The sequence below is a fragment of the Punica granatum genome, chromosome 4, assembly GCF_007655135.1.
Source record: "Punica granatum isolate Tunisia-2019 chromosome 4, ASM765513v2, whole genome shotgun sequence".
Classification (NCBI taxonomy): domain Eukaryota; kingdom Viridiplantae; phylum Streptophyta; class Magnoliopsida; order Myrtales; family Lythraceae; genus Punica; species Punica granatum.
Genome location: NC_045130.1, coordinates 4,494,446 through 4,519,384, shown reverse-complemented (window position 1 = coordinate 4,519,384; position 24,939 = coordinate 4,494,446). Strand labels below are relative to the sequence as shown.

The following is a 24,939-nucleotide window of genomic DNA, read 5'->3' as shown; positions in this document are numbered from 1 at the left end:
TTGGTTCAAGAACAACAACCAGATCCCCCAAATTGAAAGAAAAATTTCATATTGTCAAATCCCTAAAATTGAACAAAAAATTCAATCTCGACGACGTTGTACACCGCCCGTCCTCACTTTGCAACCAGCCCGCTCCGGCACGGACTTCTCCAAGCAAAAGTGATCAGAAGGGATGCACAAAATCTCTCAAAGAAAAAGATTAAAAAGCTCACTACAAGCAAGCGATCAGAGGGGATGCACAAATTCTCGATCGCTTGCTTTGATAGTCCAAGCGAGCGAGGAGCTTCAATAAAATGCAGAGGATCCGAATCATTTTAAGAATTGATCAAAGTCACAGTGACCCGCAAGAGAATTCTTTAGCAAATCAATCAAATTCTTTCATCCAGGAAAAATCAAAGAAAGATGAAGACAGCATTTGTGAGCACAAACGGAGTAGCAGGAAAAAATTGTCACTTCTACTCCAATGAGCCAACAGAGATGGGAGGCGAGAGAACTGATTAACAACGAACCCGAATTGAATTTTACTTTCAATTTGGGGATTTGGTTCTTGTTCTTGCCTCGAATAGATGGTTTTTATTGTTTATTTAATGTTTATTATTTTTCTTCTTTTTAGGTAATTAAATTGTTTTCTATTTGATTGAACTGGTAACGTTTTGGTTCGGTTTTAATATCGAAACGAATCCAGCTCGTTCAAGACAACAATGAGTATCGACGAAAAGATGCACAGTCGAAAATATCTATAATCACACTATGAGGGGTGAATCTCAAAATAAATTTTTTTTGGACATATGTATGACCTAGATCTTATGTAGAAGTATCTAACGGTTGAAAATAAAAACAACCGTGATGGTTATTTTTGCTATCAACCATGATAGCATCACCCATGTAAAATAGCTTTTCACAATCTGTTTATAACATAGATTCTTATTTTACATTGTACTTATCCAAAAAAAGAAAATCTTATTTTACTTATATAAAGGACCACAAATGATCAAAATAACTCCAACAATGAACTAAAAAGTATTATAAAATCACACAAAATGCAAAATCATAGAGATGATTAACTGATGTAAAAAGTGACTAATCAAAAGCACTCACTAATCCAATGTTAGGATGATCTATGTTGACAGAGTAATTTGTGAAATCTTTCTAAATAAGTTTAAATAAACTTATGTCAAAATACGATGCATATATAATGTAGACGGAAAGAATCATAACTTCATTTTTTATGCCTCCTAATTACGGAATCCTCTCAAGAAATAATGTGAACGAAACGAGATTTTTTTCCCTTTGTTTTTGAACTAATGTCTTATATATAGCTCTAGTGCGTGATAGCAAATTTAAAGTAGTATATTCAACGTCATTCTAGGTATTGATCTGAAAGCTTAATTACAAAAATAAGCAATGATCAATTTTAAGCAACATTATGACTTTCCTATTGTACGCATCAGATCAGCGATGCGGATACATGATCGGTATATAGGTCAATTCCCAAACAGAGTAATACTCATGGGCAGCCCTAGAGTAAGCACCGCCATAATCACATTATAAATTTTAGGTCTTAGTCGAGTGAAAATCACGAAATCATCACTCAAAGAATTGTTAAAATCGGTTTTCATCTCGACTCCATTGATTTTATTTTAAAACAAACATGATTCCGCACCACAAAATCGATTTAGTATGTTCCTTATTAAAAAAAGGGCAAATTACGCCATATATCATACGGTTTCTCCTTTTTTTTTTCAAACATATCTCATACTTTTAAAATTATCAAAAATATCCCATAATTTATATTTTTTTCCAAATCTTTTCTGCCGTTATATCTTCCGTCAATATTTAATAGTCTTGCCACTAAGGCTCTTTACCCGGGATAGATTTGAGAAAAAAAATTAAGACCATGGGATTGATTTGAGAAAAAAATTAAAACCATAGGATAGATTAGAGAAAAAAATTAAAATCATGGGATAGATTTTGAGCCTACTTATGTTTCATTAACAGAAAATATAATGCCGGGATAGATTTGAAAAAAAAAATGTAAACCGTGGGATGTTTTTTATAATTTTAAAAGCATATGATATATTTAAAAAAAACATGAAATTTATGGAGTAAAAACCAAAAAAAAAAATTGTTTCACCATAATAACTTTCTTGTATAGTCCAATGTTCCAGAAAAAGTCTTATATACAACGGTGGTATTATGTGACAATGCCACGAGTTAATAAGGGTTTGCAATTTTGATTTTTATTATGTAAATGAAAAAAAATTATTATTGACAAAAAAATAATTCATTGTTGTCAAAAATAATATTTTTCGAGTGTCTTGTGACATAATCCTACGTAGTACCATCGTTGCATACAAGATATTCTTATATTCCAGAGGTTACCATACTATACATCTTGTGGGAGTTAATCATGTCATGAGAGATCTAGGTGTCTATCTATGGCCAGACCTATTGATAATCCAAGGTGTTGAGCCTGTGATCTTCCTTCTTGTTGAAGACTAATTGTATGTCTTTATGTGCATTTCGATGTGTACCTTCATAGTTAAAAACTCAATAGATTTGGATTAATCAAGTTTGAATTAGATCGATTCACTAAGAAGTTCTTGATGCGCTTTTAATTTGCACGTGGATTATAAAAAGAAAAAAAATGCAAGAGAATTGTAGGAATTAATCCCCAGGTATCGTTGATGCATGCGGTCTCTACTCCGTACACGTGGGTGACCATGAGTTATCGGATTAATTCAATCCAACCCCCAATAATAATCTATACAACTACAAAGCAAGAATATAAGTTTCTCTTTCTTTTTTCCTGCTTTTTCTGATTGAACTCAATCTATCATCTCCATCTAGACCGGTTCAACTTTTTATTTTTAATGTGCAAACTCAAAAAAAGAAAACCATATATGCGATACGATTAAAGATCGCAGCCTCAGGTCCATTAATCGATACTGATTGGAAATCCGTAAAATGAACAATCTTTTTTGAATTGTTACGTGAAGCTTCAATAATTTCTTGTGCATACCAATTTTCGATGACGTTCGTCTTAATGACCTCATCATTTCAATTTCAACCCCTAATTTAATTAATCTCAGCTCCCTTTTGGTTTTGGGAGAATAGTCTCAGCTCCCTTTGACCATTAACTCCCGGGCTAATAATTAAAAATGTCTCCAAAGAAAGGGAGAAAAAAACGTTAAATATGTACGAGTGGCCTGGAATATCCCTCGAACATATCCATCTTTTTTCTTCTTTTTTTTTTCCTTTCGATGTGCATCACTTCACATTAAAAAATCTAATAAATCCAGATTAATTCATATTCGAATAGGTAAATCCATTTAGAAATAAAACTTTTCGAATCGTGAATTTTTTTTCGCTTATAAAATTTAAACCGATATTTTATTTAATATAAATATGCGTCGAACTATTTGAATTAATACATAAATTGGACATATTCATCCACTCCTATTCAAAGCAAAGAGAGAGAATCAGTAGTAACAGAATTGCATGGTGTCTTTATCTGTCTCCCACTATTGACAGTATTGGCAAAGAAATGGCAATAGTAGAGACCATTTCTTTCATTTTTCCTATTCGATTTATTGTTTTTTTTTTCATTATAATTTCGTTTCCAAAAGGAAAAGACAGAAGAATTTAATAAAGTGTTCAAAGGCAGAAAACATTTTATTCCGCTCTTCGCGTTTTCGATCCGCTGCGTCCTTTCCTTTCCAAGAAATTTCTTTCTCCGCCAACCCTCCCTTTCCTTCCGCCGCAAACAACTCTCTCATTAGTTCAGCCCGATCCCCGTAGTCCGTGTTACTTACCATGTCAGATCATATCTAAATTTTGTATTTTTAAATCATTCATATATATATATATATATATATCATAAGACTTGTACGCGTATCCTGCATGCAATTAATTCCTCAATTGCTTTATATGTTCGCTATTGAGCTTTTTATGCATACCATGTCAAAGATTACCGGATAGTTTACGATCATCGCTACGTGCCTCCTACTGATCGAGAAGTAGCATTTCAGTACACTCTGTGGGAGCAATCGGCTTGAGCTCGCTGTGCTTGGTCTGGGTAATGATCTAGGTTCCCCGAAAGAAGCTTCTTCAATCAAAAAGGAAATGGAAGTTTGAAAGAACGAAAGGACTTGTGGGGATAGATATGTCTCTTGGGAATCAAATGCTTGTTTCCTTACTCTTCTTCGTGAAAATTAAGGATGAACTATGTACTGATATCAAAACTGGACCTTTTTCTCCGATTTTCCTAATTTAAATTTTAATCTTTTAGAGTCTTGACTGTTCGTACAAGCATTTTCACGATGATAAATTTGCTATTATATATATATATATATATATATATATATATATATCAAACGTTTAAGTGCTTCAAAGAGAAAACACAGAATTTCATCAAGAACTTGTATATATTGTATGTAAGTACCCAAAATTGATCATCTCTATTAATTCTCATCGATTTAGGTATAATGTTCCCGCGAAGCTACATAAGAAGAGAGGGGGAAAAAAAAAGAACGAAAAATCAATCCCGAAACACAACCAAAAAACTCAAGCAAAACTTCGGTTTCTTTCGCAGTATCCAGATTTCATCATCTTAATGGGAAGGCAGAGAAAGGTATGCATATATATATGCCGGCCATCAAACTTTCTCGTCGCAGCCGCTCGGGAAAGGAGGAGCTGCCTTTGCGTCCATGCGCACCACCGCTGGCTTGGCTAGGAAGCTGGGCAGGTTGTCTCCGGCCATGATCACGACGACTCTTGGCTCCGGTTCTAGCTGTAAGATCGTGGGCTTGACCGATTTGTCCTCAACACTGCTCTCTGGTCTCTTCCTGTACGAACAAGCGAGAATGACTAGGGCCGCGGCGATGAGGATGGTCATCAGACCCAGCCCGCCAAAGAGGTAGGGGAGTGGCGAGTCTGAGTTCCATGTGTGAACATTCGCTGTAGAGTTTGAAGCTCTCATCTCTCTCTCTCTCTCTCTCTAAATTTGGTTTTCTGTTTTTTTTTTCCAGTTCTTTTTGGTACTGAAAATAAGTAGGCAGGGCAGTGGGTGGATTTATAGAGAGAGTGGAGGATTTGAGGTTAATTTACAAAAATGCCATTGTGCGTATCTTTCTTTCTTTTCTTTTCTTTTTTGGTGTGTATTCGGAAACTAAAGTGTTCCGACTAAATTAAGTTCGAGCTGGGTCAATCTTCTATTGGGTAAATCTTTTCTACTATAAATTTTATCCATTTACAATACTTGAGCCCGAAATCTTATTTAAGGAGAATAAATATCGAATCGCTTGAATTAAATCATTTTACTTGCGGGGATTGAAGTGAGGATGAAGGAGCTAATTTGCTTTTGTGCCTTTCCGGACGGATATGCTTATTAACAAAGTGGATGAATTCATTCTCTTTTTCTGCTGGTTGAATTTATCAAAGAAGTCTATTATTAGGGGTCTTTATTTAACACTAATGTGGCAGCAATAACATGTGTGAGATCACACCAGATCTGGCTGGGTGGTGGAACTTGCCCTATAACCAATGATCACTTCACCTTTTCACTCGTAGCAACGCAAGTAATTCATTTTTGGGTCATTTCGCCATAACAACGACAGTAATAGTTCGTTCGCTGTTTGTCAGTAGATGGTATAAGCAGCGTTTTGTATATTACATCTAGAATTGCACTTTTGGGGCTAGATCTATGTATGATGTCAAGTTATTTGTCCGTACATGCAGTTAACGAGGTTGAAATTCGATTAGGTTAAGGATGAAAGTGATAGAAGAAATAGTTTGAGGATGAAAAATAAAAATAGCAGCAAAATTCGAAGAGCAAATGGTAGGTTTCCCTTCTCTTGGCATATTTACAATATATATATACACAAACATATACATAACATAACTTTTTTTATTTTTTAAATTAATTATGCCTGGAAGTTTTCGAGTTTTCATGTTCAGCAAATGGTTTGGTGGCGACCAAACAGTCTTTGGCTCATAGAGAAACCACGTCATCTTTAACAGTACGTAGTACTACGGTCGAGGATTCCGCACGTTTATAGAAAAGGAGGAAATATGAACAATATCAATTATTAAAAAAAAAAAAAAGAAGTGAATGATTATCACATGGCAAGATTAAGTCGTGGATACCCAGCAAAAAAAAGATTAAGTAGTGAAAACGAAAATGTAACAAAAATTCAATCACCAGCTACGATCACTTAAGGTGTGTTTGTTTCAACTTAACTAAACAAGTGTTTAAAACTTAGTTACAAATTAGTTATAAGAGAAAATGAATGAAAAAAATATGAGAGATAAAAATGTAAACTACTTTATCATTAAGCAAAAAATTACTTAATAAAATAAGTTATTTTTATTGGTACTCTTTAGCTCTCACAAAACTTTTCCCAACCTTATTCATTTCTCTTTTTTTCCTATACATTTCTTCCATTAACTAACTAAATGCTTAATTTATCAAATACCACCTTGGAAAGAAAAAGATATAGAAATTAACCTATTAAAAAAAGAAATAGAAATTCATTAATTACTAAATTAGTTGAGTTCAAAATGTCTCTGGTAAAAAAAATATGAGTTTAATGTTATAAGATTTATTTGGTAAAAGAGGTTTAAGGATATATTAGGCACTAAAAAATTAGAATCATTGCATTAATAAGATATTGTTTTAATTTGATAATATTTGTTGGCTTATCCTATGGCTTTAAGACATAGAATATAAAAACCCAAGAAAAAAAAGGTGATTTAGTAATTTAAGCATCAATCATGTATTATACTCTTTTTTTTTGTGTAACCTGATATTTAAAAGCCTATCGGGCCCCATTAATTCAATTCGAACAGGGTTTGTCCACTAAGAGGGTAAAATTCTTCCAGCATGAATTTTCTCCATTCACAATAACATGAGACATTACTAAATGAGAACAAACGTCAAACCGCTTAAATCAATTTATGTTGGTTAATTGTGTATTATTCTCAATCTAAATTAATTAATAAGTAAGTGATTTTGAAAATTGACTTTTTTTTAAGAAGTTTTTTCCGTAATATTTTTTTAAGAAGTTTTTGTACGTTAAACTCTCTTATTGTATGTATCTGATTAGATTTCGTAACGATTCATTTTTTCGATACTACAGTATAATATTTAAGGCATGTGATACATTAACCATAATAAAACAAAATATAAAGAAAGGTAAAAAAACAAAAAGAAAGAAAGTTTAGCAATTAAAGAGATATTTCTTAGATTTGTTTTTTGTTACGAATATCATAGAAATTTTTCTAATTAAATGTGTACGTAAATATATTTTTGACAATTGTGACCACCATAGCGAGAAGAACATCGGCATTTTCTCTGTCTCCCATTAAGGAAATGACGTGGAAAGCACTTCCTTTTAGGACAACTGATTTCGACATGTTTAAAAGAAGGAAAACTACACTCTCTTTTTTTTTATTATAAGAAAGAGGATGTAATATAGTAAGTGCACGTTCTCGTTAGATAATTAAAAGATTTTAAAATAATTCTCGTAATAAGACTATTCATGCTCATTTATTATTATACTAGATGAAAAGATATAGTTGACTGATGAAATAAACTTATAAATGATATAAAATATTCACAACCAGTAAAAGTTCGACTGTAAAGAATTTTTTATACCTATTTATAAGGGAGTTGTCACAAATTAATTTGTGCCATATACTTAGTTAAGGTTTATTTCTTATCAATTCTATTTGGACTAAACTTATTTTTTTTCTCATATATAGGCTTATCAACTCTTACAAAATAGTTAACTGAATATTTTTGTGCTTTCAATAAATTAAATTAAATTTTCGTAGTTCGTAGTTTATGAAAGGTCGTATTTTGTTTATATGCAAATGCTAAAAACGTGTATAAACAATTTTTTTTTTAATTTTAATATTAAGATTATAATAGATGACTTTTCATCTTCCATAACTAAACTCAATGATACTACGCTATTTCTCGCATAGTGATTGGTGAGAATTTCAAAAGTCACTCAACCATAAGATACCTATGTCCTACGTGGTAATATTTGGTGTTTTGTTCCGGCTTTTATAATTATATATAGATTATAATTTTTATTTCTTTATATTAAATCCATAAACTTCCTTTATAACCGAAATAAAAAATTACACTTTTTTCTTCCTAAAAAAAATCAATAAACCTCTTGCTTCCAACGACGTCGAATGTAAAAATTGATGTAGTTCTCAAGACACGGTAAATTTGATGTAGTTCTCAAGACACCTATTTTACCACTATAATCTTATCTCTATTTGATTTATTACCCTTATATTTGATTTACGTTGTCGCCAACCACCACTATTCCAGACGAGGTTGCTAGATATATAGTAGATTTCACTGACAATTTGCTAAAGGTTACTGTGATTGGAGGAGAGAGCCACCTCCGGGGAGGGGGGAGGGCTGGGAGTGGCAGTCGCCTCTTAGAATTTTTAGTGCTTAAAGAAATTTACGTGTAGTTTTTTAAATTTTACTGAAATTTCTTATATTCACATCCTAACTCGATGAAATTATACTGTAGTTCGCCCCTCAAGAATCTCGTCCCTCTACGTCCAAACCTGGGCCCTGGCCACCTCAGTCCCCCAACTTTACATGACAAATACTAAGTTCAGTGTAGTTAAATGATCAGATATAATATATATCTAACTCTGAGTGATATCATATAGGGCGGAGGTGGTCGGTGGTGGCCCATCAGGGCATTCAATGCACGGACCATACGTCTCAATTACAAATGCATAAAATATTTTAACTTTGCTAGGTAGCTCAAAAATTAATTCCAACGTTCTTATCCGTTAATAAACCATTCTAGATCCAACAAGTGAAAGGAATGGAAATTATATTTTGCTACATGTGGGACATATCTATCCATCGGCCTCTTGTCTACAAATGATGATTATTGATGTTACAGAATTTCCAAATTCAAAGATTTTAGTGCAAAAGAGGCTCTCAAATTCTAACCGAGCCACCACGTCTCTCTCCAACCTAATCCCCCACTAGCCACTCTACATATTATATATATATGTGCAGTTCTTTCACCAGCCCCTTGTTTGTCATTTTATTTTTACATCGGACGTTTTTTTTTGTCAAATTTAATCAGAGCCAAATATATTTTGACGACATAGGACCAGTAAAAGACTCAAACTCAATATAAACAAAGCTGATGAACTGTAAAACGTCCAGCCTAGCTAATCCTCCTTGAGCCGGTCCATGCTTGTTATATACAGTGAACTTAATTAGTGCAGCTATGAGAAATATTTCCCACCTTCTTCCAATAGGACTTGAACTGAGATTCCTTAATTACCATATGAGTCAACTTCTTACTATTTTATTCTTGCATGGTGGAATTTTATCACGCGCTTCTCATCTTCGGCCCTTATTATTACTCTCTAAGACCAGGGCTCATTTTTTAATACAAGAAATTAGAACAATGGGTTCTTCCCCTACGGATTGTGGGAAATTACATCACCATATATATGTCGCAACACAACAAACATGAGATTAATTGGATTGCCCCATATATAATATATGACATATGCTTGTTTATTAATTTCTGAGTTTTCAAAATCATTGTCCTCAGATTGAAAAAAGTAGCAATTGTATGTGTTGGTTATGCTCGCTTACTTCATCCACATCATCATTTTGCAATATATGTGCCGTGGAGCTATACAAACATACAGCACATATACATACATGATCCGCCAGATGATGTGGGCATTTGAGAACTTTGTAGATAAAACCGAATAAAAGGGGACCACTCATGCCAAGTAAAATCATCAGAGAAATTTCTCAATTTTTTTTATGGGAATTAATGGCATATTGTTTTGTCCCACGAGATTCATGAATTTGACTCAGTTTCTAACTGTCAATTAATTATTTGCGTAAGTAATAGTTATTTAATTTGAGAGGATCGTAGTTAGTAAATATGAGTGAAATATACCCACCCAACTACAAATAACCTTGATGACAACGGCACTGAACTGACTACTGAATGAACATAATTTAGTATATTCTTTATATATATATATATATATATATATATACACGCACACACACACTGTATATTTCTGAGAAAGACACTATTTGTCAAGTCAGACATGACCGCCAATCGCTGCTTGTTATACTTAAAAAGCAAGCATTACACCGATGTATCCACAGAAGCATTTCGCCCTGGAGAGTTATTCGAGGTGCACCCGGTGCATATTAGCCCACATATCAGTTCCTGTGGGGCCCGCCTTGCCATTGCTGCGGCAGCTGCATCGTCCAGCAAGCGCTTTCTTGTCCAATGGGCGGCGATTATTCAAAAAGCTGCATTATCGTTTTCTCCATCGAACCCATTTTGCAATTTCGGGCTGCCGCATAAAATAATAAAATTCAGCGGCTTCGATTGCCTCTCGCCGTTGACGGAGCCAAAACAAAAAGTTCCCATGATTTTCTATTTGTCGTCCACCAAAATGATATGAGATAAATACGAATCTAGGTTGGTTGAGATCTATTAAACGTTGGGATAATAGTTGGTTATATCAAAAACAAATACAATGACGCTGTACGTAATGTTGGTGTCAGACAACTTACTCAGGTGGCTTGATCTCAAATATTATGAATCTTATTACACTAGCTATTATGAATTTAATACATCATCGTCCTTTAGATGGCATGTAATTACTCTCATCAACCTAATGAACTTACTAATATGAGGTCTACGGTTTCATGATGCCACACGGTAATTAAGCACGGCAATATTGGACCCCTATTTGAATAAATGAAACCGATCCTGAGGCCGTAAGAACCCTAATGCGTATCCAAAGATACATATACATATACATATACATATACATATACATATACATATATATATATATATAATGCATCCAATCCAATTCCTTCATTTCTCACTTCTTATTACGTACTTGATGATAATTTTATACTCCACGACAATGGAAAATAACGAGAGAGATTAAGATGTATGTGAAAATTGATCTTCCATTGATAATTCTCTATCATAAATATACACATCCCGCGATTCCGAGTCAGTGTGCAGTACAAAACGCAACAAAAATGAGGCAACCCTCAGTTAACATTAACGCGAAGGAAAGGGAAACCAAGTTGCTAAAATATCTAGCGATTAGTGGGTTGACAGAAGCAAATTTAATTCGACTTGGTCGCAGCAGCAGGTCGGGAACTCATGCACCGCTGCTGCCTGCGGAGGAACCGGCTTGGCTAGGTGGGTAGGCTTGTCATCTCCAGCCATAATGACTACGATCCTCGGCTCCATGTCGAGTGGCTGAATGGCCAGCTTAACCAGCTGATCATCGACCTCAACCTGGCTCGATGAGGACCTCTTCTTGTAGGAGCAACCTAAAATGATCAGTGCCACGGCTATGAGGATCAGCACAAGACCCAGCCCACCAAAGAGGTAAGGGATCGGGGAGCTCCATATGGGCGTGTTTGCCATTGTAGAATTTGAACTTCTCACCTCTCTCTCTCTCTCTCTCTCTCTGTATTATTTTCTTTGGTTTGCAGTGAGGAGGATGCAGTGGTGGGGAAGAAGGATTTATAGTGGCAGTGGGGGAGGAACTAAAATTGTATTTACCAAAAAGCCATTGAGGATTGGAGGGGAGAAAAAGAGATGGGAAGATTCTTTGTTCTTTCATGGAGATGCCTATGAACAGTAATGTGATGAATTCTGGTGAGTGGGCAGAACTTTAATGAGATCACCACAAAATCTCATTTTTTTTTAGTTTTTGGTAATCATCGCTTCATTCACTGTGTTAAGTTCATCCTAATTAATCTAAAACATAAAACTCAATAACACCCTTAGAGCACCTACTAACATTCGTTTCTATATATCGAGGACGACTACCATGAAAATTATTTATATCCGAGGATGCGCATATTATTCTTTGAATACGTAACTGTACGTAATGTATTCTTACCGATACCTAGAGTAGCATTTTAGGTTGAGTACTCCAAAAGAAGCTGCCGTATGTAATTGATGATGATCAAATTAAAACGCATTGAAACAACACTACTTTATTTCCTATGCCTAATTATTAATTAATGAGGTTGGACTTTGGTTGGTTTAGATTTATCTGGGCAGATGGAATATTACTTGGTATATCTCTTTCCAAAGCTTTTCAAGCCAAAGTAGAAATTATATTAAAGAGTTTAAAAGTGAAACCTATAGTCTAAGAAATTAATGATATATATACACCTATATGTCTTCCTTTTTCTTTTTTTTTTGGCCTGATAAGACGAAGTAACAGGAAATTGATGTGTTCCACTATGCAACACGATGAAGTATAATTGGATTGATGAGGATAGCTACATGTTCTACCACTATCAATGTAGTTTCATGGTTCTTCCTCGACTTTTCCCTCTGTTTCTCACACAATATAATTAAAAACATGGAAAAAAGAAATGGCAACACCAAGACCAGACCAGCCCCCCCCCCCCCCCCCACACGCAAAAAAAAAAGAAAGAAAAGAAAATTAATGACAAGATACGAATCGAAGAATTCCATATGAGAGCAGTAAAGATGTATATGACGACGTAATGTGTAAAGACCGCCACATCCCTTCTCATTGACCCCCTTAGCATTAATTCCCAGTATGGTTGGAAAACATAATTATATATACATGGCAAAAGATTAAGTTTTTGTTTTGATCATAAGAGACCTATACATCTAGTATGAAAAAAAAATTGAAAAATTAAATGAAGGAATACGTGACAAAATAGAGCCCAAGATCTTTTTGATTTCCAGACAAAGGCGCTTGCAATCCCCTTCTTAATTACAAAGGACTAGTTTATATATAAATTGCAACCACCATTTTTTAAAAATTTTACCAATTAAAAACAAGTTTTTTTTCGATAAGCTCACAGGGCTGGAACCCTAAAACAAATTACAAGGAACAAAGATGGGACATAGCAACCCCAGAAATATCGCCTAGCAACAAATTGTCTAAGCCTTTTGGAACTGAACGTAACACATGAACACCTAAAGGGAGAGAAACCGCTCACCTAGCCAATCGGTCTACACAAAAAAAAATCCCTTCACGGAATACATGACGAAACAAAACAAGCATTCTTTTCTTTTTCATAATTTGAAATTTATATATATTGGAATTAGTTTTCATATGGAAGAAAAGTATAAGCTGGTAGAGAAATAAAGCATGAAACTGCACTGTTGTTGCCGCAATGCAAGCAAAAGGAAAATGATGATGCTTGATGTTCGAATAACTCCACTCCAAATTATTTAATTAATTAACAACTTTTAAAAAGAAAATAGTATCCACTCGTATTCATTAAGTGGAGCCTTACCTTCCCTATACAATTCCCGTTCTTAGCTTAATTCATAATATCCATCAGTTGACTCGATTTTTTGGACGCATAATCTGTAAGATTTTCAGTTAGTTTAAGTGTTTTTCCTTTTGATAATAGTTAGAATTTAAATCTTTTCATTAATGGCCTCATTTTTTGCTGATCCTACGTATTCTTTTTGCCTACTTTTTTTTTTTAATCCCCTGTGTATTTGTCCCCAGCCATGATCCATATCCGCATTAATCCTACATAAAAAAAAAGACACGGTTAATTTACATTTTGTCACCTTATTGCATCACATGTTATTTGTGCGTGTGCATATATTTAACCAATTGTGCAATTGTACGACAGCATTTTACATGTGAAGGAGCGAGCACCACACATGAATTTGATTATGTCGGTTACTGGGAAAGAATGCACCATATATAATCAATACGCATATATATTTATCTGCCGAAAAAAATATGCATATATATTTGCAATCAGCTTTCTTTATCATCCTATCGCATATCATTCTCGTTAGTAGATACGAATATCGAATATATTTGTAACATGAAACATCGTAAGTACCCAATAAAATGAGGGTGGCCTAAACCTAATTATTTTTGGACTCCGTGGATAAGATATAATTAAATTTCTTCGGCGTTTAAAATAATTCTATGGACTCCGTGGAGAAGTGATCACCACAAGGTTAGATTAGTAATCACTCCTCATCTGGAAATTAGCCCTGAAATAATCATCACTGGGTTGGACTCATCAGAAGCAGACATTAGGTTGAACGTGAAGTCCATGTCTTGTTTGGCTGTTGGTTTATATTTATATCCATTCTAATCAAGTCCAACCTTATTGCATCTGTGAATTTATATATTATATATGGGGTGGATTGAGCAGCCAAACACTATAATTAATGTCGTGCCCGTCAACTTCGACAAGAGAGAGAGGACCCCACCTGAGATTTTCTGATAATGTTGTGTCAAATTCTAAAGAACCTTTTGGTGGGCATCATACACATGTGGAAAAAGTACATATTTTAGCCTACTAACTTTATTTATATTTCTGTTTTCGTCCACTTTTCTTATTTTTTTCTATTTTCATCCACTATCTTCTATCACTTTTCTATTTTCATCTTTCGGTAACTTAGAATTAACTATACTAAATTGGAGTCCACTTCAGAAAAAAGAATTGACATGTGATAGCTTTAATGTTCTAAATTCTAATTGATCCGAACCGGTTGATGAACGGCTAATAATTTCTTTTCAATTCTCAACCGCACCTCACTGTAACCTCTTATCATTACTTCTCATTCTTTTCTTTGCAAGAAAAAAGAACATTCTTTTTCAGTTCATCCTCTTATTAGACCTCTCTTCTTCTCCCATCTTTCTCGATAGGCCTTTTTTCTATCGCTGTTTAGTCTAGAGAGTTCTATTTGGACGTTGTTCAATTCCTCCTTCCTTGCCGCAACAATCTGCTTTTGGCGAATGGTTCTCCCAAATCTATGTCACGAATTATGTACTGGGAGTGGCTCTTGAAAACAGCTCTTTGTTCTGTTGTTCTTTGTTGACCCACAAAAGGAAAAAAAGAAGAAGTCCATTTAGCATCACTAAATCCACCCATTGCACTTGCTCCCATAGGAAAGGGAAAAAAATGAATCCACCCATTGCTCTGTTTTCCCTCTACCTCAACTCAACTCCAGGAAGCAATATGAGGCTGATGCAGACCCAAAGAAGGCTAACCGGATTCGTGGACACAATGAGTTAAATGCAACCTTCGTTTTTTTTTTTTAATTATATCCTTAAACACACTCACAATTGGTACCCACAACTTCAATTGCTCATTCATCGTGATAACAACTCCAAGACTAAAACCCTAACTTCCCCTGTAAAGCCCCGAATTCTATCCCAAGAGAGTAGATAGCCATTAAGCTATCAACCCTACCAATCTCTCACGCTAAGATGAGAAATCAAAGATGAAGAATGTGGAGCCGATTCGGGTGAAAAGAGCAGCCCAAAAGTGTCTTTGTCTTATGGTGTTTTTCAACATGAAAGGAGAAAGAGGTTTTGATTTAAGGCATAACTAGTTTTCTTATCTGCGCATTGCACGAGCGATTTCATTTATATATTTTATTTAATTTTTTTGTGAGATATATTTTAGAATTTCAATGGAGATGATGGAGATCATGAAATGCGGTTTTTCAAATTTTTCGTATACTGCATTAGTTAAATGTATGTGCACGTTTAATGCAGGAATATGAAGAGATTTTTCATGAGGAGTTGAGGACGTTGATGTGGCGCATCCTCATCAATCCAAATGCAAGACTCTCGTCGATTCAAAGGAAAGTCCTGAGAGGCTCTCATGAGAGTATATTGAATTACACATTTAAGGCATAATGGGAAACGGCAATTAAGTTAATCTCGGTTCGGTTTGCATAAACAAATTACCGATGTGGAAATTGTTCTAAGGATGGGTCCCACAAATTTTTATAACTAAGCTTAAATTAACAGAAAAAGTCACTGAAGGATTGAAAGAAAAAAAATTATTAAAGGTATTAGAGTTAAATAGAAAAGTGATAGAAGGTAATGGGTGAGAGTAGAAAAAAAAATTAAGAAACTGGACTAAAACAGAAAAGTAAGTAAAGTTAGTAGGTTAGATGTATACTATATGTATATTTATATTTTATATGTCTCCCAGTTAATTAGATGATGATGTGGAGGGCACTTTCTTTTTAGACCATTTTCCCCCACGTTGTCAAAACAAAAGGTAAAAAGTAAAAAAAAAATCACAATTTTATTGTCTTCCTGATCCACTTGTGCGGTGTAAATCTTTTTAATTTGGTATGGCATTTCAAAAAGTTATGCTGGATATGGTAAACAACGAGCTGGGGCCGATAGGTTTAAGCAATAAAACAATATGGGATATACGCACTAATTACGACGATTGCGGTCATCCTTCACTAAGAATTGGCAAGGTTTTCTTTTTATATCGGAAATGGAATTGGAATTTGATTCGAAATTATATAGTGCGAGCCGGTAAAGTTTCCACAAAAGCTGAGCCACACCGTGCTCGTGATTATTATATATGTAATAGAGTTTCCGGGTGGCACATATAAGAAATTTAAGTAGATAGTGAACGAAAACAGAAGGAAGACGAATTTCAAAGCAAGTTGATAAAAATAAATTATGTGTAATAGATACATAAAGCTGATAAAAATCGCTTTTCACTTGCTCTTTTGTCCATTCTCTGGCATTAATTAATTAATTATAATTATAATTATACTATATATATATATATAGATGCAAGAAATCCTAAAGGGAGTCCCACTAGTAACAGTGTTTGCAGATACTAGAAGGGTCAACTTTGTCAACATTTTCGAGCCATCGCGTCTGTCTCCTGATTCGGACCAAATCCAATATTCCAAGAAATTTTCCAGTAATAATCTTGGTCTTAATTTGTCAAACTTAGTTGGCTTAATCTTCGTTAAGCAAAGACTAAAATGAAGACCTCAAGTCTTAACAATGTGGATAAACCCGGGAGACCGTCAATTCTTCCTAGGGATAAAGAAAGATAACGATGAAGAAAAAGAACATCGATGTGTCAACCTATTTTTCAAGTTAATCCTGACCTCCCCTTTTTTTTTTTTAAACCAACATGATATTTGTATCTACTACTCGGACATTTACGAAATATTTCCTATACGTTTTGAATATTTGCATCGCAAGTCTAATAACTGACCCACTAATAGCGATTTACAATTGTATCACACCTTGTAATTATGCTCTTGGCCCTTTTAAAATACTCTAATTAATTTACAAATGGTGCGACTCATACTTTCACAATCAGCCCCTGGTTTATTTTCATGCCTTTATGTAATCTGGTTTCCCCCTTGCGCTTTAAGATTTTTAATTATATGAATCTGGACAAGAAAGAGAAATACTACAAATAATATTTATAAAAAATAAAAAGGAGAAAGATATCTTGAGATTCTGAGAAAAATTAAAAGGATAACGTACTACCAAATATGAAATAGAGTTTTACTCCTTAATAGATTGATCCAACGTGATTATATATATATATATATATATATATATATATATGAAAGCAACAATATGGTGTGTCCGGTCAAGTGGCTTCAGAATGTTTCATTACTAAATAAAATTTTCTCGATTTTTTTAATTTTTTTTTCAAAATAATAAATTTTAAAAATATAAATATAGATTTGTGGAACCGTTCATTATCTTCTTGATCTTTTGAGATTTCTTTTAAAAATAATTTTTAAATTTTTAAATTTTTAAAATATAAATATGAATTTGCTAGACCGGTCGCTATTTTTAAGACATAAATATATATTTGAATTAATACAGTTCATTCATCTTTTGAATTAGTATAATTCAAATTCGTATTTCAAAAGATCTACTATCTATATAAGTAAATCACATAAGATCATATTTACTTTTCAAAAATAAATATCATAGTTTTTTTTTATAGATATGGATCAAAATTACTTAAAAAAAACAAATATGAATATATTTTCTTATTGATATTCCATATGATAAGTTATAAATAGGACCCACCATGCACAGATTACGATCAATTCAGTTATAAAAACTATTATTATCGCCAGATGCAAGCTCTCAAAAAGTATGTTTATCATTAAACGTGAAGGCATGTTCTTCAATTTGTTTTTTGTACTTCGGATTCTCGATCTCATATGAAAATAGAGATCTACCTATTTCCATTTTTTTTCATCTTTTTTGCACTGAATCGCGAGTTCTCTATAAATTATTTAGTCTTTATCATTTCTTTATATTCCACTTGCTATTGGATATGTATAAGTTATTGATCACTGTGGCTCTTGAAGATGAATTGTTTAAGTTCTTTTCTGACTGTTGATTAACAGTTCCTCAATCTTATGTTACTTTCATCTTGCCATGCTTAGAATTTTTCTTTTACATATTTTTTCCTGTGCAATGCAAGGATAAAACGCGTTTCATCTTTTAAATTTGATGCAATATTCAATTTCATCCTTTTTCATTTTTTATTTTGATTTCATCCTTTACATAAAAATTTGACTTAGTCCTTCTGGCAATTAGACTGTTAAATATTGCTTATTTGGCGGCTAACTTGAAGTCTCTATGGGTTTATCTCTTTACATGGCAATTTTAAATGTCAGTTATTTTTAATTTCAATAATTTTTATTTTTATTTTTTTTTTAAGAAAAAAAAAGAAGCAAAACCATTAAACGGGAGGAGGGGGCGTCACCGCCGGCCACAGTTGCCAGCGTGGTTGCTGGAGGGCCCCTAGGCCATTAGTGATCTTACGCGTGGCGGTGGCGGTCTGCGGAGAGAAACCACTCTTTCCCTTTGATAGCAAATAATATTTGTATATAATTTTATTGTCGAATCAAATAATATTAACAATTTAATTCAGAATGAATAAGTACAACGTATTTTAACGGAAAGTATAAATTGAACAAAAAATCAAAATAAAAAAAAGACGAAACTGAACATTACACCAAATATGAAGGATCAAACGGGAATATCTAATTCATAGATAGATGCTGCAAAAAGCATAGTTAACTTAAGAAAAGCTCCATACGAGGATGCTGATCTTTGAGGACCTCAAAGGCCACAAGAACTTCTAATTTAAGATTTGCTTGGCGGCCGTTTCCTAATATAATAAAGCTTTCAATTTGTACTTTGATGATTTGATCACTAATACGATGTGCTTTCAGCAATCGATAGGACCGACCATACATAGAGTATAGTTACCTTTTCTGTCGATGCTTCAGGTTTTATTTCTTGGATTCTCTAGAGGAGGGAACTCTTATTCGGTACCTTTCATTCCGATTATCCTGAGTTTTAAGGGAATATATTCAGCTTCTGATTTACACAGTATGTTTTAAGAATGATTTTTCAGGCATCGACCGATCATAGAGGTTTTCTTTGAGAAATACGAGCCCTGAGAAACAACGCTGTTTGAGACTCTACGTTCACCTGGGTCCTCTGAAAAGCCAACCCAACCTTGATCTCACTGCAATGACTATCCAAGTTTGTTAACGTACCCGGCGTCCAGGACTAATGCAGGCGAAGTTATTGGAGAAGAAAAGAAGATCACGATGAAATAACCATAAGGAAAAAAAAGATACAATAATATGTGCCAAAGATCATCTTCTTGTTTCCTTTTCTTCTTTAAAAAAAAAAAAAAGGAGCGACGGCAAGATTGATGGACGACTCAAACTTGCTCTTTGTGGCTGCTTGAAGAGACGACAGGCTTGGCTAAGTAAGTGGGTTTGTCATCTCCGGCCATGATAACCACGATCTTTGGCCCGACTTCTCCATCCATCATTTCTGGCAGCCCTTCAGTGGCAGCACTACCACTGGAGGAGCCGGGTGGCAGAGGCCGCAGAGTGGCAGACTTTCGGCGAGAGCAAGCAAGAATTATCAAAGCAGCAGAGATGACGCCCAGCAGCAAGGCTAGCGCCCCATAGAGGTAAGGAACCGGAGTGTTAAAATGTGTGAGACCTGAATCCACAGCAGCAGCCGCGACTTTGGCGGTCGAGTAGTTGTAATCATCATTTGCAGGTGATCTTATCATCTTAAGAAACGGTATATATCTCCTTTTTCGTCCCCAGCCACTCTAGATTTTTTAAGTTTGTCCCAATATGAAGTGTATATATAGGTGCTGGCAATCCCGAAGGCACGAATTCTTTCTGAGAGATACGCAGACGACTCACCTAAAATTGATGCCTACTGTAGATATTTAAGAGAGAACACTGTTTAATTAACTTGAACTTAGCGCGAACTGGTTCCAAGCTCTTAGTTGTGATAAATTAGCTCGTGACGCACCAATTAAAGTGGTTCCTATAGGACCAGACTTGTAATCCAATTCCAATGCATAGGACATGTAATAAAGTGACCAAACCATTGCCACAATCATATTTGTTTATTGTACATATCTTGTGCCTCTGCTCGGAAAATGACTTAATATCCGAGTTTCTGTTGCTGAAAACATCTTATGGTCGATCCTTACAAGTTGACTGATATCTTAAAAGTTGTCTAATATATAGAGCTCAAATGGCAATACAATTGCTTCGTGAAATGCAAGGTGAAAATGATAGTTGCTAGCCTGTATTCATATGTGCATAAGATAAGCTACCCTCAGAAGGCTTGGTTCAGTCGAAACAGACGCATTTTATCAAGAGGGTCGGCTATACGAACTGAGATCTGCAGTTGGGCATTGGACCATCTAATCAGTGCTGATATAAGGAGCAAAAACAGAGAGAGGTGGTTTTCATGGCAAGCTTGTTGGCTGAACCACAGATTCAGGCTATAGAAAAGGGAACAGTAGTGATGGATGGATCAATCAAAATGGTAAGAAGAAATTATGGTTGGTTGGGAGTTGTTAGTGGTGGGGGCCTTGTTAGCTCCCAATCAGATACAGATGAAAAACTGATATGACAAAATTTGTTTTGTCCTACATAAGTCATGTGATGTTCTACAAAGATGCAGCAACAGTATAAACAACTCATGAGGCCAAAAGGAGAAATTTGTTCAATCTCTTTCCATGTGGTTGAGGTAAGACAGAGCTAAATCGGCTACTCATTAGGCCCAATTGCTTGTACTGGTTGTTGGTATACAATTGTACATTGATCTTTTCTGATAAGACCGCGAGCTGTTCGCAACCTGTTAGCTCAGGCTAATCCTCGCTCAGGGGTTGGCTTGATCCTAGCCACGAGATCGTACATTGATATATTTGCCCCATAAAGAAGAACAAGCAAGAGAAGATAAGGTCCTTTTTTACAAGGAAAAATTTATACATTTGCCAATGAGAAAGAAGATCTAAATACTACAATATTACATCAGGAATTTGGCCTTATGGTAAAGATTTTCCAGTGTTTTCTACCCTCCTAAGTGTAAATCCTCTGTTTCAATAGCACACTCACTCAAATCAAGCTATGCCTTAATACCAACATCTATACATTGTTAACCGCAGACGACCGTTCTTTGGTTTTCGGTCAGCAAAACTTTTTCACCTTGGACCCGACAGCTCCATTGCCTGGACTAGCAGAGAAGAGTCATCCGTCAGATCGGAGTACCGGTCGGATGAGGAGAACTCGTGGGGCTTGCACTTGTTGGTCGACTCGACCCTTTGAGAGGCTTCCCATCTTTCAGCGAGCCCGTCTCCCTCGAGCATCCGAACCACTTCGGACATTTTGGGCCGGTGAGCAGGAAGATACTGGGTGCATAGGAGAGCCACCTGGACTATTTCCTCGAGCTCGATATGGTCATAGTTGCTCTTAAGATCCTTGTCCACGAGGAGTTCGAGCTTCTTCTCTTGATGGATCTTCTTCACCTGACACGAAATATGAAGAAAACTTCGTAAATATCAGTCTCAAAGCACATCAAGAAGAGATTTTATGAAGTCTTCGGTTAGTCAAACATAAAAAGAAGATACATAATTTGTATAGCTTCGGAATTCTTGCTCACCCAATCAAGCATTGCTCCTTTCTGATTAGCTGCCTTGCCAAACTCTAATGCTCTCTGTCCTGTGATCAACTCAAGTAAAAGAATCCCGAAACCGAACACGTCTGTCTTCTCGGAAGACTGGCCTGTAGAGAGATATTCAGGGGCTATATGCCCCACAGTGCCCCGAACAGCTGTAGTGACATGCGAGTCTTGGTGATCTAAGAGCTTCGCGAGCCCAAAATCTCCTACCACAGCCTCACAATAGTCATCGAGAAGTATATTAGCTGCCTTAACATCTCGGTGAATAATCTTTGGGTCGCATTGTTCGTGGAGGTACAGAAGTCCACGGCCCGCTCCTAGGGCAATCCTCTTCCTTGTGCCCCAGTCCAGAACCGGCTTTCCTGCGGTGGAAAAACGGTGACATTTTCAGTTCTGAGAGCTACACTTGCAGCATCTAATAGTAACATTAGACCTATCGTCTTGATTGTTATAAGAGTCTAGAATATGAGTTTTCTACCTTTGAGTCGGGAAGCGACGCTGCCATTGGACATGAAAGGGTAGACAAGGAGCTTGTCTGAGGGCGTTATGCAGAATCCATAGAGCCTCAGTAAGTTCCGGTGAACTGCAAGGCTGATCATCTCGATCTCGGTTTGGAACTGGATCTCTCCTCCAACTGCATTACCGTCTTTAAGCCTCTTAACCGCTACACCCGTGCCGTCTGGAAGGACACCTTTGTAGACATTCCCAAAACCGCCCTTCCCAAGGATGTTCTTGCTGCTGAAGTTGTTGGTCGCTATCTGAAGTTCCCGGAAGTGAAACTGCCTTAAGTTTCCCAGATGTGCTTCCTCATGATGGCGGTCTGAAATGTTAAGAGAGGTCATAAGCTCTGATGGTAAAAGTGATACAAAGATTTCTAATAGAAAAGAGTTTCATTTTAAAGACCTTTAACGTCGAAGAAAATGGGTTGGTTCCGCCTCTGTCTTAACCATAGGATGACTCCAAAACCAAGAATGACCAAACAGATGCACCCAATGCTTGAAGCCAAAGCGAATGCGACTCTGTGATTTCCGGTTCTGCTAGATGGGAGAGCTGCTTTACAGACAGAGGAAACGGGTGTTAACTCTGGCATTACGAGCCTAAAAAAAACAACGTGATCTTTTGATAATGGTAAAGCTGGAAAAAGAAAAACGACTTCCAAGAAATGAAACTATGGGAACATCTCGAGAACGAAATGCAGCTTATTATAAGTGGCTTACTCTGTGAAGCATTCAAGGTCATGGACATGGGCATGAGTTGTGTCCCTGAGCAGTCCGGCTCGGTTCCTGTTGCACATATCTGAGGGTTTCCTATGATGCTGAAACAGAGCAAATTAGAGGAAAAAACATCAGGAAAGATTTCCTAAAAACCGAGTCGACTGTTTAAGGAGACAGTTAGAGTGAAGAATTTACTTGAATGTTCTGGCAAGTATTCTTGGGACTGGGCCACTCAAGTTATTGTAAGACAAGTCACTGAAATCATAATTTTGAACAAAATAATAAAAGAATCAGCTTCCTTCATGCAACGGTTAGGAGAAGAGTTTCACAGCTGAAGAGAGTAGAGAGTAATAGAAAACTCACAGAAATGCAAGCTGAGTCATATTGGCCAAGGAGTTCGGGAACGCCCCGGAAAGACTATTGTTGTTCAGTCTCCTAGAGATTCCGATTATTAACATTAAGAATCAGAATTTACACTTCTTCAATTACATGAAACTACTGCAGAGTCCTTTTCAGTTGATACCTACATGTACTGAAGGCTCTTAAGGTGGCCCAGAGAATCCGGAATTTCGCCGGTGAAGATGTTGTTGGAGAGATCGAGCGTCTGGAGCTTCGACAGCCTCCCAAGCTCCCTGGGAATCGGACCCGTGATGTTGTTGTTCTGTAAGAGCCTGCACATCGATTTTTCGTTCAAATTCAGTAAATTGCCATCAGAAGAATACAGTCTACCACAGAATCACATGAAACAGTCTTGCTCACACTATCTGAAGATTTGTCAGGTTGCCTATGCTTGGAGACAGAGTCCCAGACAAGTTCTGGCTTGGAGTTCCCCTGCATTGAAATGAATCATTGCCCCCATTCAAAACATCAAACGAATTCCACTGCTTCAACAGAAATTGCCAATCTCTCAGCCGTACTCAATGCTTCAAAGGCAGAGAAAGAGAGAGAGAGAGAGAGGGAGACTTACAGGCCAATGACAAAGCTGTCAGGAGAGCATGTGACCATAGTCCAACTGCAGGGATCAACAGAGTCACCATCCCAATTCTCCAGCACATTGTGGGGATCGTTTAAGGAAGCCTTTATGTGCATCAGAGCTTGCACTGAGCAGAAGAAGAACAACAAGAAGGATAAACTCAATCCTCCATAACCCAACACCAAAAAGGAGGAGAAGAAAGAAAGACTGCAGTCTGCCGCTGCTTACCTTCAAAGTTCACACCTTTGGGAGAGAGCAGCCCATCTGCGGAAGCCCAAAGCCACAAGAAGGCCAACACAATGATGGCACCACCAGCTCCTTCTGCTCTCCTCATCCCAATTGAATTGAACGACTGAGGGAGAAGCTTCTCCAGTTTGCCCAGATCAGAATAGCTTATTTCCTTCTGGATTCAGCTTCTTCTCTCTTCACTCATCCAGCAGTCACAGAAGTCGAAGTTGTTTGTGATTTATGTGTCAGAGGGAAGAATTCATGGTGTTTTGTGTTATGAAAAAGGTGATGTGCTCTGCTGATATGGGCACGCCTGTCAACTGAGATTGGAGGGGCTATAAAGAAAAGAATATCCTCCATACATGTAACTTAACCCAAAGTGCTCTCTTTACTCTCTTTAACTTAAACCTTTGCCTGATTGAATCTATTGAAAGATTTTGATGGGGATAGAATGGGAATTTCAAATCTGTTTATCATGCTTTTTCCTGCTAATACTATGGAAAAAAAAAAAAACATTCTTCTATAAAATGATTTAGTTCAAGCGTTTCGGTGGTTCGGTGCTTGTCAGGATCAAGTCTTTTGAATGGACAAAATCTACGACTGGGAGAACTTTACCGCCGGTCCGGCTCGAACTGAATTAGTTGGGATTCATTGGGATTCCGGATGCAA

General features: G+C 36.1%; 3 protein-coding genes across 4 annotated transcripts; all 3 read right to left on the bottom strand.

Moving 5' to 3' along the window:
• Positions 1 to 10,999: 10,999 nt before the first annotated feature.
• LOC116205318 (protein GLUTAMINE DUMPER 6-like) lies at positions 11,000 to 11,571 on the bottom strand. The gene has a single exon (XM_031537889.1). The coding sequence runs from the start codon at positions 11,487 to 11,489 to the stop codon at positions 11,160 to 11,162; it is 330 nt and encodes a 109-aa protein (XP_031393749.1). The 5' UTR covers positions 11,490 to 11,571; the 3' UTR covers positions 11,000 to 11,159.
• Positions 11,572 to 19,582: 8,011 nt separating this feature from the next.
• On the bottom strand, positions 19,583 to 19,945 carry LOC116203080 (protein GLUTAMINE DUMPER 2-like). Its single transcript, XM_031534746.1, has one exon. It carries the CDS (start codon positions 19,943 to 19,945, stop codon positions 19,583 to 19,585), a length of 363 nt encoding a protein of 120 aa, XP_031390606.1.
• Positions 19,946 to 21,090: 1,145 nt separating this feature from the next.
• LOC116203531 (protein NSP-INTERACTING KINASE 1-like) lies at positions 21,091 to 24,647 on the bottom strand. 2 transcript variants are annotated; one of them, XM_031535289.1, is made up of 11 exons: positions 24,271 to 24,647; positions 24,037 to 24,169; positions 23,829 to 23,900; positions 23,597 to 23,740; positions 23,433 to 23,504; positions 23,265 to 23,324; positions 23,073 to 23,170; positions 22,759 to 22,908; positions 22,334 to 22,675; positions 21,838 to 22,217; positions 21,091 to 21,703 (listed from the first exon to the last, which is right to left on the bottom strand). In XM_031535289.1, exons 1-11 carry the CDS (start codon positions 24,374 to 24,376, stop codon positions 21,380 to 21,382), a joined length of 1,881 nt encoding a protein of 626 aa, XP_031391149.1. In that variant the 5' UTR covers positions 24,377 to 24,647; the 3' UTR covers positions 21,091 to 21,379. The 2 variants fall into 2 exon arrangements, with proteins under 2 accessions (XP_031391149.1, XP_031391150.1); XM_031535290.1 differs by having other exon boundaries at positions 22,759 to 22,905; positions 24,271 to 24,646.
• Between the last annotated feature and the right edge of the window lie 292 nt (positions 24,648 to 24,939).